At 43.6% G+C, this 17563-nt stretch overlaps 1 protein-coding gene across 2 annotated transcripts in view; it reads left to right on the forward strand.

Moving 5' to 3' along the window:
- Positions 1-17563, forward strand: part of LOC145415737 (innexin inx2-like) — a 196438-nt gene that overhangs the window by 81083 nt on the left and 97792 nt on the right. For both annotated transcript variants that reach the window (XM_080284970.1, XM_080284969.1), the window contains exon 2: positions 9468-9653. In XM_080284970.1, the coding sequence (XP_080141096.1) occupies positions 9468-9653 (186 nt within the window). The remainder of the gene's footprint in view (positions 1-9467; positions 9654-17563) is intronic.

Here is a 17563-nt window from a genome sequence, read left to right on the forward strand (position 1 = left end):
ATTACTAGCAGAAGAATGTGAGAAACCGAAAAGGTGAGTAATCAGGCGAACCTTGTCCCTACTTTCCAGTGTTACAGTGTAAGGATTCAGGAAGAATTACCAGTATATCCGCATACGGTATCGAAAATATGTTTATTGTGAATTTGTTGGTATAATTCATAAGTTTGAACGATTCACAGTATTGTACTCTGAAATCAAGAAACAATGTAAGGATTAGGTGAGTATAATTCTTCCATGTGAACAATACATGGTACTTTGAAATTAGGACAGTGTAAGGTAAGTGTGTTGATATCACATGGTACACTAAAATCCAGGTACCATGCAAAGATAATTGTCGATATCACACGATAGTTACTTTGAAATCAAGGCACAGTTTGAGGATAATTGTCTTGATATCACACGGTACTTTGAAATAAAACAGCAACTGAAGGATAACTGTCTTGATATCACATGGTACTTTGAAATAAGAGTAACTAAAAGATAATTGTCTTGATATCACATGGTACTTTGAAATAAAAGAGCAATTAAAGGATAATTGTCTATCATATGGTGCTTTGAAATCAAGGAGCATTGGAAGGTTAGTGTCTTGATAACACAGGGCCCTGAATTATTCACATGAAAATTATACCCATGTGGAAGTGTTTTTAATAGAAGAGGTAACAGTTTTGACCCGACTTGGAAGAGCGTCCAAGTCGGGTTGAAACTTAAAACTTCCCAGTGAGCATCATTCCCCTATATGGGTATTATTCTCCCACTGTAAGTATAACCTGGCGTTCTTGTTATCTGCCTGACTCAGTATTTGCCTTGGCTTATCTGTCGGAATACGATAAATTAGAGGCAAGACCCTGGAGCCGTATTTGCTTAGGCTACATGAGCTTGAGTTCTGTAGTAGTGGAAGATTGTCTGCGTATTTGTCTTTATTCGTACAGTTACCATACACTTCACATACAGCGTATTTGTCTTTACTCGTACAGTCGCCATACACTTCACATCCAAAGTAGAGTGAATGTTAGGCCGAGCAAATACGAAAAATAAACCATTTCTCAGCACAGTTTACTGCCATGGTGACTTGTTTATCCTGAAAATAGGTTTAAAATTCTGGACCTAGATTCACAAACAAGCCTTACGATGTATTCCCAGCTGTAAATCAGATTACTCGTATTTTTGTTGCAGGAACAAGAGCTGGGAGGATTCTGCGCTATCGTCTCTCTGTCCCTCGTGAAAACAAACCAATCTTATACGATGTGTTCCCTCCGAGATGTGTTTTGAGGGAAGGACGAGACCAGAACACCTGGGTCGCATTCTAAGTGACATAGTGCGCTTCGTAGCACCTCTTCCTGAGCGACTCATTTTACACCTTCAAATGCTCAAGTATCGACACAGTTTTGCATCATTAACATACAAGACGATACTGAGGTGTAATGTGCAGTATAAGTAGCCAAGGAAGAGGCGTTACGATATTTCCAAAGCTAGTGAAAATGCGAGTCGTGACTTTCCAAATCTCTTGTTCTTCCTCCAAAAACAAATTTGAGTTATGAGAGGGATTTAATCATGAGTTAGTTTGTGAATCCCTCGACTGGCTACATACGCCCCAAGGATTAGATGCGGGGAGTTGCCTTGACGATCAGAGGCCTTGTGCTTGGAGAGGAGGGTTGGCGTTAGGCTTAGTGGGAGGGCAGGCAGCTGTGGGGGGTATGAACAGCCTGGGTAAGAGGGGTAGGGGTGGGATAAGTAGTAGGGTGAGGGTAGGGTATGGTGGGGAGGGAGGGCTGGGGGAACAGTAGGGTGGTGATTGAAAGGAGTTGGGGGGGGGTGAGAAGTATAGATGGTGGTTGTGAAGGGGGAAGGTAGGGCAGGACAGTGTTGGGGAGGACTGGTAGGTTTGGTGATTATGAAAAGTGGGGAAGGGTAGGGTGGGAGTGGGAGTAAAAATAACAGAAAAACGCTTAATCCGTAAACTATAAACAGCACAAATTCTACACCTTGCAACTGTTCTATTTCTGTTCGCTCTGTCACCTTCTATCCCTTGGTGGCCAAGCGTCCTGTCTTCCTACTATCCATCATTAATATATATATATATATATATATATATATATATATATATATATATATATATATATATAAATATAGATAGATAGATGGTGGTCAGGTGCTGTACAGTAGAGTAGGAGTGGTGAGAGGGATAACAAAGTGCCTAAGAATGGCAGGTTGTAAAAGGGGACACATAGTGAGCTGGAAGGTTGGGGAAGTGGAGGATAGGCCTATTGGTGTGGTTACAGACATGGTGGAAGTTGGGTTGAGTGGATGGGTTGGTGGTGGTGTTAGTGCTGCTTTAGATACAGTACACAGTACGTATGTCGGAGGTTTGGTAGGGTGGATGGGTCGGTACTGGCGGTAGTACAAGGTGGTGGTGTTGATGGTGTTACTGATATAACAGGATGGTGGATGTTTAGTGAGATGGATGGATGGTGTAGGTACAGGGAAGTTGAGGTTGACTCCATGGAACTGGTAGTAGTATCGGTGGTTACAGTATGGTTGGAGCCTAGAAGAAGTGGAGTTTGGTATTGGTGTAGTTACAGAGTGGTGGAGAGTTGAAGGCTAGTGTAGGCTTAGTACAACGTGGTGGATATTATGTGGCTGAGTCGGTGGTGGTATAGATGCAGTTATAGCACAGTATAATGAATGGATGGGTGATGTTGGCTGAGGTATTGGTGTAGTTGCAAAATGGTTGGGAATGGGTGGGGATGGTTGGGGATTGGTGTAGTTAATGGTGCAGCAGTCGTGGTGGTAGGAATAATAAAAGTGGTTTGGAATGAATTGAAAGTTGAGTGGGGTGCGAGAAAGATTGGTGGGATGTAACAAAGTTGTGTAGGGTATGAAGGTTGGTGGGGTGGGAGTTTGTCGGTGAGAACCGTGTGGAATGGGAGAGAATTGTTTGGGATAGCGGGTTGGTGAGGTGTGTGTGTGTGTGTGTGTGTGTGTGTGTGTGTGTGTGTGTGTGTGTGTGTGTGTGTGTGTGTGTGTGTGTGTGTGTGTGTGTGTGTGTGTGTGTGTGTGTGTGTGTGTGTGTGTGTGTGTGTGTGTGTGTGTGTGTGTGTGTGTGTGTGTGTGTGTGTGTGAGAGAGAGAGAGAGAGAGAGAGAGAGAGAGAGAGAGAAACAATGGGGACTGTGGCAGCACTGTAGGCCGGGGTAGGATGGCGTGGCGTCACTTGGTATGCGGGAGAGGACACGTTGACGCTGAATTTACGACGAGAGAAAGTTGCACGAGATGAAGCCCTGTCTGTGACCTTGCGTAACGTAAAGCCCCGCTGCACATACGGACCTTTACCCTTTGCTCAGAAGAAATAGCTAGTCACCCAGCTGAGTTAACCCTTTTATGGGTGGAATAACTCAGGTATTTAGTTAACCTTTTTTTTTTGGGGGGGGGGGGGGAGAACAAGTTATAGGACTCTATAATCGTTTGGCGACAAGAAGAAGAACGTATAGGATGACATTAGACTTTGTTCAAAGACGTTTAATCGAAATTGTTTCTGAGTAAAATACAGTACTAACGAGCTCAGCGAATTCAACTGGTTAACTTAGAAAAACTGTCAACCAGTGCAAGTACCATTCTGCAGTTCTTTTATTTATGAAGTTTCCTGATGTGGAAGGCAGTGTGCTCAGGCATATCAGAATGGATGGGCTTTTATTTGAACTTTACTTGGATAATTTCATAGGATCCTAACCAGTAGTTTTTTTTTTTTTTTTTTTTACAAAAAAAAAAAAAAAAAAAAAGTATATAAGGTGTCACGGAAAGATTCTGCACTCTTCTCTTAGACTTTTTTTTTGGGAAAAAAAGAAAAGAAAAAAAAAAAAAGTTACCCTAAGGATGATGTTCGCTTGTGAATTCGGACCCAGCCACCCTGGAGGTATATAAATATGCTGATAACCTATGTGACCCTTTCCTGCCCGAGAGAGAGAGGAGCCTCATGAAGGGGGTCCACAGATCTGAAAGATGTCAGTCGTTTTTCACAGTAACCTGATCAGTGTGAAGAAATATGTGTGATCTTATTATGCGCTCACTTTTAAGCTTGACTGTCTTTTAAAAAATTTTGATATCTTTAATTTTTGTCGCACCTACATGGACGGTTAAATACATTATTTCTCCCTAAATGTCACTCCTTCACATACTTATACTTACCGGTACTTATTGAGTTACTGATGCTGTATCTGTTTGAAGGATGGGAGTGTGTTGGCAAAACAGCATTTTTGCACAATAGTAGACCACCATCTCTGCCTGATTCCACAGTATCATGTTTCTAGGTTTAAAAAAAAAAAAAAATGTGTACAGTACTGGCAACATTGCCCTCCCCGTATGGGGGGTGTAGGAGTTCCATATTGCCTGGAACCTAGTTCAAGTGGAGGTCTACCACTGAACAGAGTTTCGTCTCTCTATATGAAAAAAAAAAATAATAATAATAATAATTAAAAAAAAAAGGCATATAGCCTAGGCGTTGTCCAGGGACCCCCTGGGACAGCCTCCTCTCCCTTCCCCCGGGGGAACGGCCCTCGGTTCCACCCAGCCAAAAGCTTGGTCAGTGTGGTCTACCGCTGCAGAATTTCGAATTCCTACTTTTTTTTTTTTTTTTTTTTTTAATGTGTGTCCGACTCTGCGCATAGGCTTCACAGCCTGCTATCAAGGCCCAGTAGTCCTCCTGCATACCATACACCTCTATATGTCACCACTTCGGCGCTAACACCCACCGTCCATATTGAATATATGCTAGGGCTGTCTCATACAGGACTAGTGTATTGGTATTAGCGGGGTTATTTTTACGACATGTCGGCGGGTCATCTGGTAGATCAGTAAAGTCTGTTTTTATGAAATTCAAATCCTTAAACTGTTCCCTGCCCCAGCGGGGATTTGAACCTGGGTCCTGTAGGACTGCATGCCACCTCTCTATCGATTGAGCCTATATATATATATATATATATATATATATATATATATATATATATATATATATATATATATATATATATATATATAATATAGTGTGTGTGTGTGTGTGTGTAAGGAAAGCTCTCGCTGCGGTATTTTTTGACACGGATGTTTTTTTGTTTTTTTTTTCCGTTACAATACTTCGTCTACCAGGTACTGTACTTTTGGAAACATTTTGATATGTTTTCCAGCTTGATTTGAAAAATTAGCTTCTTGTTTTAATATTGGTTTTCAGCATTTTTATGTCAGCTGGAAAGTGCGTTACGTTTGAAGCTCTTCTATATCTTTAATTCGATCTTCGACAGTGTGGCTTGGTGTAATAGTAGCTTCGTGTTTCCATGTTCTGTATTGACTGGAACAGCGTTATTCTGGTGTACGGTAAGCTGATATAGTCTTGGTTTCACGCCCTTGCTGTATAGACCTGGAGTGGAAAGTTGTTTTTACAAAGTTTTTTTTTCCCCTCGAGTTTTTTCCCTCCTTTATTTTTCCTTTTGTTCATTCTTGCCATCCCTCTATCATTTCCTTCATACTTGTTTTCTTTCATTGTTTTCCCCTCATTTTTTCCCATATTTTCATCGTTTTCATTCTTTCCGTTCTGTCTGTCCCCCCGTAGCTTCAACACAGGAGGGCAGAGGGTGGTATGTTTTGGTGTGCGACGTGCCTGCATCCACCCTGCCACCCAAACACCCACCGTAGCCCATGTATTACCCTGATGGATTTGTATGATATCGTTACTGCTGCCAGACAGTGTTATTCAGCTAAGGACAGGGAGTATAAAAGTCTCCTGTAAGTCGTTAATTTTATTCAGCTGAGGAGATGGGGTTAGAAACTGTCCAGTTACCCCTTCAGTACGATGATACACAAATTTTACTCAGCTAAAGGGAACTCGTTTGACTGGAGAGGTGAGAAGCAGCACCAGATACAGTAATCCCTGCGGTAGACTACGATGGCAACATTGATTACATTCTTGGCCGAAACCACTTTTTTTTTTTTTTTTTTTTTTTTTTTTTTAGAGAGAGAGAGAGAGAGAGAGAGAGAGAGTGAGTTAGCAGAAGGGGTTTAAATAAGTTGTGCCCTGTAGTCAGAAGTGTTGAAATGTGTGTGAATAGAGCTGACAAAGCGCTGACAAGTTTGAGAGCATATACTGTGTATATATATATATATATATATATATATATATATATATATATATATATATATATATATATAGACTCGTATATACCTATGTATATATAATGATGCGTCCAACTCTGGACATAGGCTTACAAGTCCGTTCCCTGTGACCCAGCTGCCCTCCTACGTACCATACACCTCCACATATTACCACCTGAGCACTAACGCCCAGCGTCCATAGGGCTGCCTCGTACATGACCAGTGTACTGATATTAGCTGTTTTATAACATGTTGGCGGGTCTTATGGTAGATCAGTAAAATCTACTGTAAGAAAATTAAAATCCTTTAAACTGTTCCCTGCTCCTGCCGGAATTTGAATCCGTGTCCATAGAGGCAGCACATAACCTCACTACCGTCTTGGTAGTCCAGAGAAGTCTCATTTACTTAGACTTGAAATCATCTAGTGGCCCAGGGAATTTCATTGTGGAAGAGAATATCGGTATACACTAAATAAACTGTGCGGGAGTATGAGGACCATGTTCTAGGTGGCATGGAAGCTTGGTATCACATATTTGTAGTGATTTTGTCTATGTATCACAGCTCGATGTTATTATTATGGTAGTATTTCTAGCATCGACATAGTTTCATTCGGTGACGTACAGTAGAAGTTATTGTAAAGACGTAGTACGGCGTGAAAAAAATCGCTGAGGAAGGGGTGCTACGAGTTTCTTACAGGCTACGATCTAAAATACGGCGATGCATGCGATTGCTTCCAGACTGTTGTGAATGTGATGTGGACGTGTGTATTATACGACAGCTAATGCAGCGAAGCTCACGATGACGTCTTTTTAAAATGTATTCTTGTCCGCAGACTAAATACTCGTGAAAGACTTAGAAATCGTGGGGCCTATAGCCTTCATTAATTTCTCCACTATTTGAGCAGTCTCCCATGATTAATGAAATTGTGTGGTACCGGTAACCAAGAATAAAATAAAAGGAGTCATCAGGATCAATATTGTAGAAAGAGAGAGAGAGAATGGTGTTGTTGAACGGTGGTCTTTTGTGCACGCGTTACACCTTCTTCCCTTTCTCTCCATCTTTCATGCACAGTTTCTCTCTGCAAACGAGATCACTTCACCCCTTCCTGTTGCTGCTGTTTGGCTTAAGCTGGCCTCGACTGTAGGTGTATCTGGGAACGTGTTATTTTAGAAAATCCATCCAACCATCCAGTCCTTTTCCCTCATCAGGAACGTAGAATCCCGAGGTTAGGTTGGAACGTAGAATCCCGTGGTTAGGTTACACATTCCCGACATTTAAGGCAAGGGTGACCAGTTTCACGCCCACCTGAGTGGCATCATGTGAACAGTAAACCCCAGCCACTCCTTACCGACTCAGTCCTATTGGAGCGCCTTAACCCACTAAATCACGAGACGTCTTTTGAATGTATGATTACCACCCAAGGTAGCAAATGATATTCCGGTTCTGGTTTTCAGGAAACCTTTAGGCTTATCACTCTGTAGTTACCCGAAGGCAGCACTACATCGAGTGAGTGGATGGTGGACGCCCCTACCTACCACAAAATACTGTAGGATACCCGATAACTAAAACTTGCCTCGCACAGAGATCTACCTTGTAGCCCTGTGTGCTGCTGTACTAAGTGGGAAAAAAAGGGCCGTCAGTAATTGCTGTTACTGCTACCGTATAATTAGATTACCAAAACAGGTCTTTCCAGTACGCAAGGGACGTGATGGCCTTTTAAAAACAAGACTTAAGAAGTCAGCTACTTTAATCTCATTGGTAAAGAATTTATAGGTCATGTGCATGAAGATGTGCATTATTCATAAAATTATAAAAAATGAAGTTTTTGAGCTTTCTGCTTTGCTTTGCTGGTTGCCTTACGTATAAAATGGATTGCAGTTAAACCACTTCCTGTCTTTACAGGTATTTTGAAACGGACTATTTTAAATTTTAAACTAGGCTTGGCTGGCTGTTCCTGCACACAGGGCTTGATTTTATGACACGTCGGTCCTACATCTGGTAGATCCATGTGGTCATTCATCAAAGTCGTGGTGTCGATTCCACCCCACCGAGAACCCCGTCAGTGGAAGACATTTAATTTGAAACAAGAGAGAGCAGCATTTCACTGATAACAGTGTATGGAAGGGTTCGGGTTTGTGTGAACCCGAGGTTAAGAAGGGATGAATGTAAGTGAAGTAGGTAATTCAGGATCGACGACATGACCTTCTTTAATGACTGTTCATGCCTCATCCTGTGCAGCTGCCAGCAACATAATAGGCACAGTACTGTACCAGTGGTCAATATAGTATAATGTATCAAGTGCAGGCAGTGCCCGTACAACTTCCCGTTAGGTACCGCAGTGGTCAGTGAACTTCAATTGGTGGGTGGGTTGGTCGTTGGTAGTTAATGGTGACTCCGGACCACCCGTGTGTTCACCGTCACACAGCCTTTGGTTCAACAACCCTAATACTGCAGTGTGTGTATGGTGGTGTTTCCTTGCGCCATTCCCCTGAAGGTTTTTGTGTGATGATCTGTTGCACAACAACTATCATGCTGCTGTGTTTATATTGGAATTATCAGTAGTAATTCTGTTTATAGATAACAGATATGATAAGTGTTGTGTCGTGGATTGATGTGTGTGTGCGTGTGTGTGTGTGTGTGTATATAGATATATATATATATATATATAGATATATATATATATATATATATATATATACCTAGGCTGCTTCCCCCAAGGAAAGGGAGGTAGCCGAGACAGGACGACACACTCCCCATTTACTCATCCATTCAAACACATTCATTCGCATCTTAGCCCCAAAGGGGAGAACGGACAGATCCTCACCGCACCACACCGCACAAGGGTCAACTGCGCAATGTAATCAGTGACATCCGCAGCAGGGCCCGACAGCAGAACTGGTTTACCCCTGCCACATCATAACAGACTCATCTCCTTACCCGCACCTGACCTGAAATAGCTGATCAGACCAAATGCGGGAGAATATCCCCTCAGGGCTGCGTCATCACTTATTCATTCACAATTTCTCTCCATTTATTTCTGTCACGCACAGCCACTCTTCCTTGCTCAACAGACATCCCTCTTGCATCCAGCGCTCTCTTCACACTGTCCATCCATCCTATTCGTGGTCTTCCTCTCAGCCTTACACCTCTCACATCAGATCTAGTTATCTTTTTCACCAATCGCTCATTATCCATTCTCTCCATATGCCCAAACCATATACGGTATATATATACATGGTATATAATTATGCACCTATCATTTAAGTACTGCGGTAATACATAGCTTTACTGAACGTATATATATATATATATATATTTCCCCCCCCCCCACAGGTTCTTCCTATGTGAGGCGCTGTGTTTGGTGGTGGTGGTGGGCAACATCTACTTCACTGACTACTTCCTGGGCGGGACGTTCCTGCAGTACGGCACAGAGGTGATCAACTTCCCCGACATGGACCCCAATACCCGCGTCGACCCCATGACACGCATCTTCCCTAGGGTCACCAAATGTACCTTCAGGTCAGTGCACCAAGAATCAAGGAAGGCCGTATGGTATTCGTAGTGCCATAAGAGACTTCGTAGCACTCATTACATAGCGATTTACTTTGTGTACACTACCTTAGTATTCCCTTATTATCGCCCTCCTTTAGATGGCGGAGCGATAATATTTTTGCCTGTGTGTGTGTGTGTGTGTGTGTGTGTGTGTGTGTGTGTGTGTGTGTGTGTGTGTGTGTGTGTGTGTGCGTGCTTGTTTATATCTTTAAGTGCCAACATATTTTGTATCAGTGCAATAGACGAGGATATTGAGGTTTAGCCAGTGTGCAAAAATAAATTGCATTAGAAGAGGTGTTAATAAATCTCCAAAGCCACTTGAAGTACCACCTCTAGTTACACCTAGCCTTTACCACAGCCGCACCTCTCTCATGCAAACCTGACTACCCAGCAGTGTTCACAGCAAAACTGTTTTGCTGGATAGACGCACATGTAACACCTGAATCCGATTCCTTGCTTTTTACTTTTTTTAACACAAGACTATTCAGATACAGAGATATATTCCGAACAGGATGGGTTAGAACTTTAAATAAAACCTTCTGCAGTCCCTTCACAACAACGGCGATCTCGTCATCGAAATACTTTCTTTTCTTTTTTGCTTTGTCCTCCATAGCAGCAAAAATATAATACAAATTATGATTAACGGGGTTAACCACACCCGCAGATGTTACGTGCAAACTTCACTACCAAGTATTTATTCGGTCTAAGCTGTTATACTGTATCGTTATGTTGGCGTACTTCATATAGTTCTTTCACCGTAAGTTGAGGGAGATGTTCGTGTTTTTTGTAGGTTATTCCACGTAGAGCGATGGCAAAATAAGGCAGTGCTATGGCTCCACATCCTGTCCATAACACGTCGGGACTAGCACCATTGTTAAGTGTTAATCTCTCGTTACAGTCTAACATGCCAGATGAAGAGGTGACAATTTTATGCCTTCAAGTACAAATAGTATATCAGCTATACTGCGATCAGCTGCCACTGTCAGAGGGTATCTTACTTGAGGAGAATGAAATAATTTTGTGCCTGGAAGCGTGAAATCAGAAAAGTGTGGGTGGGCTGAAGGAGTATAACAGATGGAAATGGAATGTGGTGTTGTGGTGTGAATGTATCACAGGCCATCTTGAATTCCGAGCAGCGTCGTATAGGGGCCTACCTTGTACGGCACAGGATTAATATCCTCAAAGAGATCAAAGCCCGTTTTCTAAGTAACGGGACATTTTCACATTTCCTTAGCGATTTATTCTCCACTTTGCACCTCAGTAACCCTATGTATGTTACTGATTAAAGCTGTGTCGACATTAAAATTAAATAAATAACATATAAGAGAACGTGAAGGTGTATTAGGCCTATGCAAAATAAATCGGTAAGGAAGAGGTACCACTAAGCCTGGTATGCCTCCTAGAATGCGACTGTGAGGGTTCCTTGGGATTAGGCTGCCCACGACATTTGGCAGGGAGAAACTGGATTAGGATAATGAAGCTGGATGGGCCAGATGAGGAACACTGATTCTATTAGGGAGAGGTGTGTGTCGAATGAATGAAACTGCGGACTTGACATTGTGGCAAATACCATATCTAGAGATTGAATTTTAATATAATAAGCACTCTTCCGTAAGGCCCTGTGAACACGTCGTAAACTTAAGTATGTACAGTTTTAAACAGTAATACGACTCATCACTCCACATTTTGATCGAACAATACTGAAATCCTTATAAAGTATTCTGAAAAGTTGGTTAGGCACCGAAGATTTCATCACTGGATTTGGAAGGTCATCTTTCACTGTCGTTATTGATCGTATGTGAATCAGTGTTTGTGTCCGCAGCCGTACATCCTAGATATTACCATCACACCTGCTGTTAGTGTGACTCTCCTAGTGGGTACATTTCAGTCAGTTGATAAGTGGTGACGTTTGAGGGCTGTCGAGGACCAAGTAACGTATTTGCCAACTTTCTTCATGACCCAACCTGAGAGAGAGAGAGAGAGAGTTTATATATGATATTAGTAAGCTGCTTTGGAGGCACGTTGATCCTACAGTAAATAACTTTCCGAGTCCGGTAACGTTTTTTTTTTTTTTCCTGTTATTGGCCGACGGTTTAATTCAACTTAGGACTGACCTCTTAGTGCTGGTACGGGTAATGGCCCGTATTCTCGTCGGTAATGGAAGTTCCCTAATACCTTTTCCTAAGCGACCTATTTTGCTTATTACACCTTACTCTTGTTGCATAAATCATTTTATTATCGCCATACTCTGCGTAGATGAGGTACAGAAGGATATTAACCAGCCATATCCCAATATAAATCGCTAAGGAAGAGATGTTGGGAGCTTTCATAACCGTCGGGAATACTGGCCAGTCAAGGGTACATCATCTCCTCTACAAAAAATCCCCTCCCAGGCTGAGTAAAATGTACTGAAGATAACAAGAATGTGTTGAAAAAAGTCATCATGTTGAAGGGATAGAGATCGTTGCTAAATACAGACCCAGGCTACTGTTTGTGTGGCAGGATTCGGATAGACGTGAGGTTTAACTACGACTTGCACAATCCTGTGGCGTTTAAGTGTAGAAAATAAAATAAAATGGATGTGAACAGGTCCAGTACTTGTCGAAGGTAATTGTAACGCAGATTTTATTTCAGTAGTTTTTCATCATCATCATCATCGCTATAGTTTGTTACTTTAACCTGGCCCAACTTTTCATCCTTTTGCAACTTCTATCACGTAGCTCAGTGACTGAAAAAGACTACTGTGGCTCTTCATACTTTCTGTAATATTTCTTCGTGGCCAGCATCACAATCTGGCGGTAATCTGTTATTACAGCTCAGCATTCAAGGAGGGATGGCAATTCTAGGCCAAGGTAACTGAACAGATTATAGCATCATCATCGTGACCTGTATTTTCCCAACCAGCGATGGACTAAGTTATGCCTCGACTCAGAATCAACAGAAAAACAATAATAAATTAAGTGGCGTGGGGAGTGTAGAGTGTTAGATGAGAGGGGAGGTCTGTTAAATATTTTGCGGAGAGAAAGGAAATGAGAGATAAGGGAGGAAGGGTGGAGGCGTGGGAGGGGCGGCGGATGGGAGGAGGGAGAGAGCGGATGAAAGAAGGGACACAGATGCTGCAGTGGGGGGTTAATGGGAGAGAGCGAATGAAGGAGAAGAAATAATGGGGAAGGAAAGGGGATAGGGAAGTGAAAAAGGGTAGAATGGGGGAAAGGAAAAGAGATTGTGGAGGGAGGATGGATGGTTTTGGAATGGCTAAGAATGAGGAAGTGAGATGTCAGAGGAAGCAAGGGGGGGTTGGGAGAGACAGAAAGGTGGGAGGAGGAGATGAGAAGTGGGGGAGGAGGAGTGAGGGAGGGAGGTACTAAGAGGTTAGTGGGGGGTAGGAGAGATGAAAGGGGCGGGAGAGAAGGCTGAGGGGAAAGAAGGAAAGGAAAAAGAGAGGAAGGGGAAGTTGTAAGGATGGAAGGAGAGGGAAGGGTGAGTGGAAAAGGGCAGAAAAGAGCAATAATTTAATTGGAGGGAGAGAGAGAGAGAGAGAGAAATGGAGCGACGGAAGCTGAGTGTATGTGAAAAAGAGGATGGGAAGAGAGAGGTTCAAGTAGGGAAGGGGAGGAGGCGAAGAGAGGAGGGAGAGGGGGGAGAAGTGAAGAAAGGAGGAAGGAAGGGAAATGTGGAGGGAGAAGAGGGAGAGATGGAAGAAGGGGAAGGTGATGAGAGTAAAGGAGGGAAAGGGGAGGGAGGAGGGAGATGCTTGGCAAGGGAATGGAGGGAGTGGGAGGAGAGGTAGATCTTTTTCTGTCTCTTATCTTTCGTCACTAAATCCTTGACAAAAAAAAAGAAAAAGAAAAAAAGAAAAGAAATCATATGGAGAGAGGATACAGAAGACTATTCACCCGGGATGGACCCCCAGACTGTAGAACTGCACAGTCTTTCTTCAGTCCATCTCAGAAGCAGGAAATGGCTCAGTGTTTGTGTGTTTAAGAGTTCATTACCCAGACAGACCAGAAAAGAAACGCAGGGGGGAGAGGAATGGAAAGGTAAAATTGAAGAGGCAGAAGAGGAAAGAAGTAGTAGTGAACGAAGAGGGAAAAATGGGAAAGGAGTGGAAGGGTCAAGTTGAAGAGCCATGTGTAGTAGTGGAAGAAGGGGAAGTTGCCAGTAAACCCGTAAGGCGAATAAAACTGTGTGGCAATAACAAGAATGCAATATAAATAAATTGTTGTACTGAAGGAAATGGTGATAGCTGTCCTCCAACCTCTTTGCTACCAGAAGTAAATCTAATTCAAAGAAAATCATCAGGCAGTAACAAGATTTTAATAAAGAAAGGCGCATGGTAGTGAAGAGACTGAGTGATGAGGAGAAGCGGATAAATGGAGATTAAGGAAGTAAGGGATAAATGTGAAGGAGGGAGAGATAAAGGATGTGAAGCAGACGTAGAGAGAGAGGTGGGGAAGGGGGAGGGAGAGCTGATAATAGGAAGGACGAAGGGAGTGAGACAGGTGCGGGAGGGGATGGGGTGCTAGGGGAAGGGGAGAGAGAAAAAAGGAAAGGGAGGGAAGGGGAGGGAAACATCGGGAGAAGAGAAAGAGGGAGGGTTGGACGGGGAACAGAAGGGGATGGGAGGAAGGACGAATAGGTAAAGTAGATGTAAGAGAGGGGGATAGAGTGGTGGGGTTGAGGGAAAGGGAGAAGGCAGGGAGAATTCATTAGGGGAGGAATGATATGAGCTGAGAAGGGAGAGGACATCGACAAGAAAAAGGGAGAGAGCTGATAGGATGACATGCGAGTGGGGTGGAGGGAGTCGGGAGATACGGAGGAAAGGGAAGGGAGGAGAGGGGAGGGTTGGCTTGCGGTTGGCTTGTGGGGAGGAGAGGGAGAAAGAGGAGGAGGAGGTAGATGGGGGAGGAGGGGGAAGAGGATGTGGAGGAAGCAGAGGAAAGAAAGAAAGAGGAGGAGGAGGAAGAGGGAAGGGAGGGGGTAGGGGAGGACACAGTTGCGGTTAACCCTTTCACTGCGAGAGGTCATCCTTGAGCTGAATTTAATGGTCAGACGGTACCTTGAATAACAATGATAAAAAAAGAGTGGCAGTGGACTTGTTACAGGAGTTGATTCTAATAACCCCTTCACCACGACAGGTCATCCCTGAGTGGAATACAGTCGTGTGGTTGTGGCAAGAGGGAAGGAATCGCACTCCGTTCTTTACCAGTGCTGAATATAATATCCTGGGTGTTTAGAACAGAATAAAAAGTATATATATGGTTAAAAAGAGATCCATACCTATCCCCTCACGAGACCACTTCCCCGAGCTGAACAAAATCGTCAGGCGGCAACAAGAATTAAAGAAACATCATACAGTACTTAGGGGATTAATGGTTCCTTTACAAATTCTTGATTCCCTTTAAACACCCAGTGAGAGCTTGCTAAACTGATCATCAATAATAAAATCGTTTGGAGTATTGCTTTACTTGATTAGAACCAATAACGTGTAAAGCCTGTAAAGAGACAGTTGACTGAGAGAGAGAGAGAGAGAGAGAGAGAACTGACAAAAGAAAAGAGAAAGTAGGGTAGCAGAGAAAATGAGGAGAAGGGAGAGAGAAGAGAAATCGAAGTATGGCAAATTAAGGTTTTACCTATCTTTCGTGTCACTTCTTATTCCTTTTCTTTCCATTACAGGTGGCTTTACATTGAGTGACAAGCCAAATGGTTTTCTGTAAGCCAAGAAACCATTTACAACGCTGGGTGGTAACCATATAACCAAACCATACGTGCTTTCTACGTGTCAACAAGTGGGTTGGTGGAGGGTTGGTGCCCCTCCCTGTAAAACAACTAACTCAGTGTCAAATGGCCACCCTTTACGGGATTATGGTGTCTGGCGATAGATAGATAGATTTTTCCCGCTTCTGTGCAAAAGATTGGGAAGAGATAAGGTAATTTGTGAGCCATTAGAGGGTTGTAATGAGGGAGGAGAGGAATGGAATACGGAGGAAGTCAAATGAAGAGAAGAGAAAGTGACGTGGAGGAATGTGTGTGTGTGTGTGTGTGTGTGTGTGTGTGTGTGTGTGTGTGTGTGTGTGTGTGTGTGTGTGTGTGTGTGTGAGAATGCTAGTGGAAGAGAGAGAGAAGAAAGGAAGTACAGTACAAAAGAATATAAAGGCAAATAAAAAAGATTGTTTATCTTTTTGAGGTTGTATGGTAATGACTGGTATCTATTTTGAGTAATACAAGGGAAGTAAATGTTGTAGAATGTCTGCCAACACATCAGTCTCACCAGCAGAATCCAGCAAGAAAAAGCTAGGGCTGCCCTGAAATATAGAAAAACTTGTGGAAATTTTTATAGGAAATTACGAAAAAAGATTAAATGTACACTATCTTTAACCTGTAATGAGAAGTAATATCATTTACTACTGTACTTACTGGTGCTAGAGAGGGGCTCCTTCATGTGGTGGCACCGATGTGACTGGACGGTAGAGCTGTCTGGTTATACAAACGTCCCTCATCTCTCCGTATCTCCCAAAAGGAGGATGGTTGACTTCAGGTGGAAGGCAACTTTAGTCTCCAGTCCATTGGATCACCTTTAAATGAGCCTAGGGTTGTAACTACAGCTGCAGCAGTTCTGTTTTGCTGTAGTGTTCTGCTGTTATGTCCTGGGTGGTGATGGAAAACGGATAATTAGGAAAAGGAGAATGGTCGATTGATGGTGTGAGGAAGGGAGAGGGGGAGATAGTAGAAGGAAAGGAAAGGGAAGCGAAGGGGTGGACACATGTGCTGTTGGTGTGGTGTGGTGTGGTGTGGGTGACAGTATCATCTTGCAACACTCTCATCCCTCTCTCACATCCTGCCCATTCTGCCGTCCTTGTATTTGTGGCTGTTGTGGGGTTGTGGTTGTAGTTGTGTGAGGTGCAGTGTGTGGTTGTAGTTGTGTGAGGTGCAGTGTGTGGTTGTAGTTGTGTGAGGTGCAGTGTGTGGTTGTAGTTGTGTGAGGTGCAGTGTGTGGTTGTAGTTGTGTGAGGTGCAGTGTGTGGTTGTAGTTGTGGGAGGTGCAGTGTGTGGTTGTAGTTGTGGGAGGTGCAGTGTGTGGTTGTAGTTGTGGGAGGTGCAGTGTGTGGTTGTAGTTGTGGGAGGTGCAGTGTGTGGTTGTAGTTGTGGGAGGTGCAGTGTGTGGTTGTAGTTGTGGGAGGTGCAGTGTGTGGTTGTAGTTGTGGGAGGTGCAGTGTGTGGTTGTAGTTGTGGGAGGTGCAGTGTGTGGTTGTAGTTGTGGGAGGTGCAGTGTGTGGTTGTAGTTGTGGGAGGTGCAGTGTGTGGTTGTAGTTGTGGGAGGTGCAGTGTGTGGTTGTAGTTGTGGGAGGTGCAGTGTGTGGTTGTAGTTGTGGGAGGTGCAGTGTGTGGCTGTAGTTGTGGGAGGTGCAGTGTGTGGCTGTTGTTGTGTGAGGTGCAGTGTGTGGTTGTAGTTGTGGGAGGTGCAGTGTGTGGTTGTAGTTGTGGGAGGTGCAGTGTTTGGTTGTAGTTGTGGGAGGTGCAGTGTGTGGTTGTCGTTGTGGGAGGTGCAGTGTGTGGTTGTAGTTGTGGGAGGTGCAGTGTGTGGCTGTTGTTGTGTGAGGTGCAGTGTGTGGTTGTAGTTGTGGGAGGTGCAGTGTGTGGTTGTAGTTGTGGGAGGTGCAGTGTGTGGTTGTAGTTGTGGGAGGTGCAGTGTGTGGTTGTAGTTGTGGGAGGTGCAGTGTGTGGTTGTAGTTGTGGGAGGTGCAGTGTGTGGTTGTAGTTGTGGGAGATGCAGTGTGTGGTTGTAGTTGTGGGAGGTGCAGTGTGTGGTTGTAGTTGTGGGAGGTGCAATGTGTGGTTGTAGTTGTGGGAGGTGCAGTGTGTGGTTGTAGATGTAG

Source organism: Coenobita brevimanus, chromosome 103, assembly GCF_032717465.1.
Source record: "Coenobita brevimanus isolate Jiangsu-jjx chromosome 103, ASM3271746v2, whole genome shotgun sequence".
NCBI classification, from domain to species: domain Eukaryota; kingdom Metazoa; phylum Arthropoda; class Malacostraca; order Decapoda; family Coenobitidae; genus Coenobita; species Coenobita brevimanus.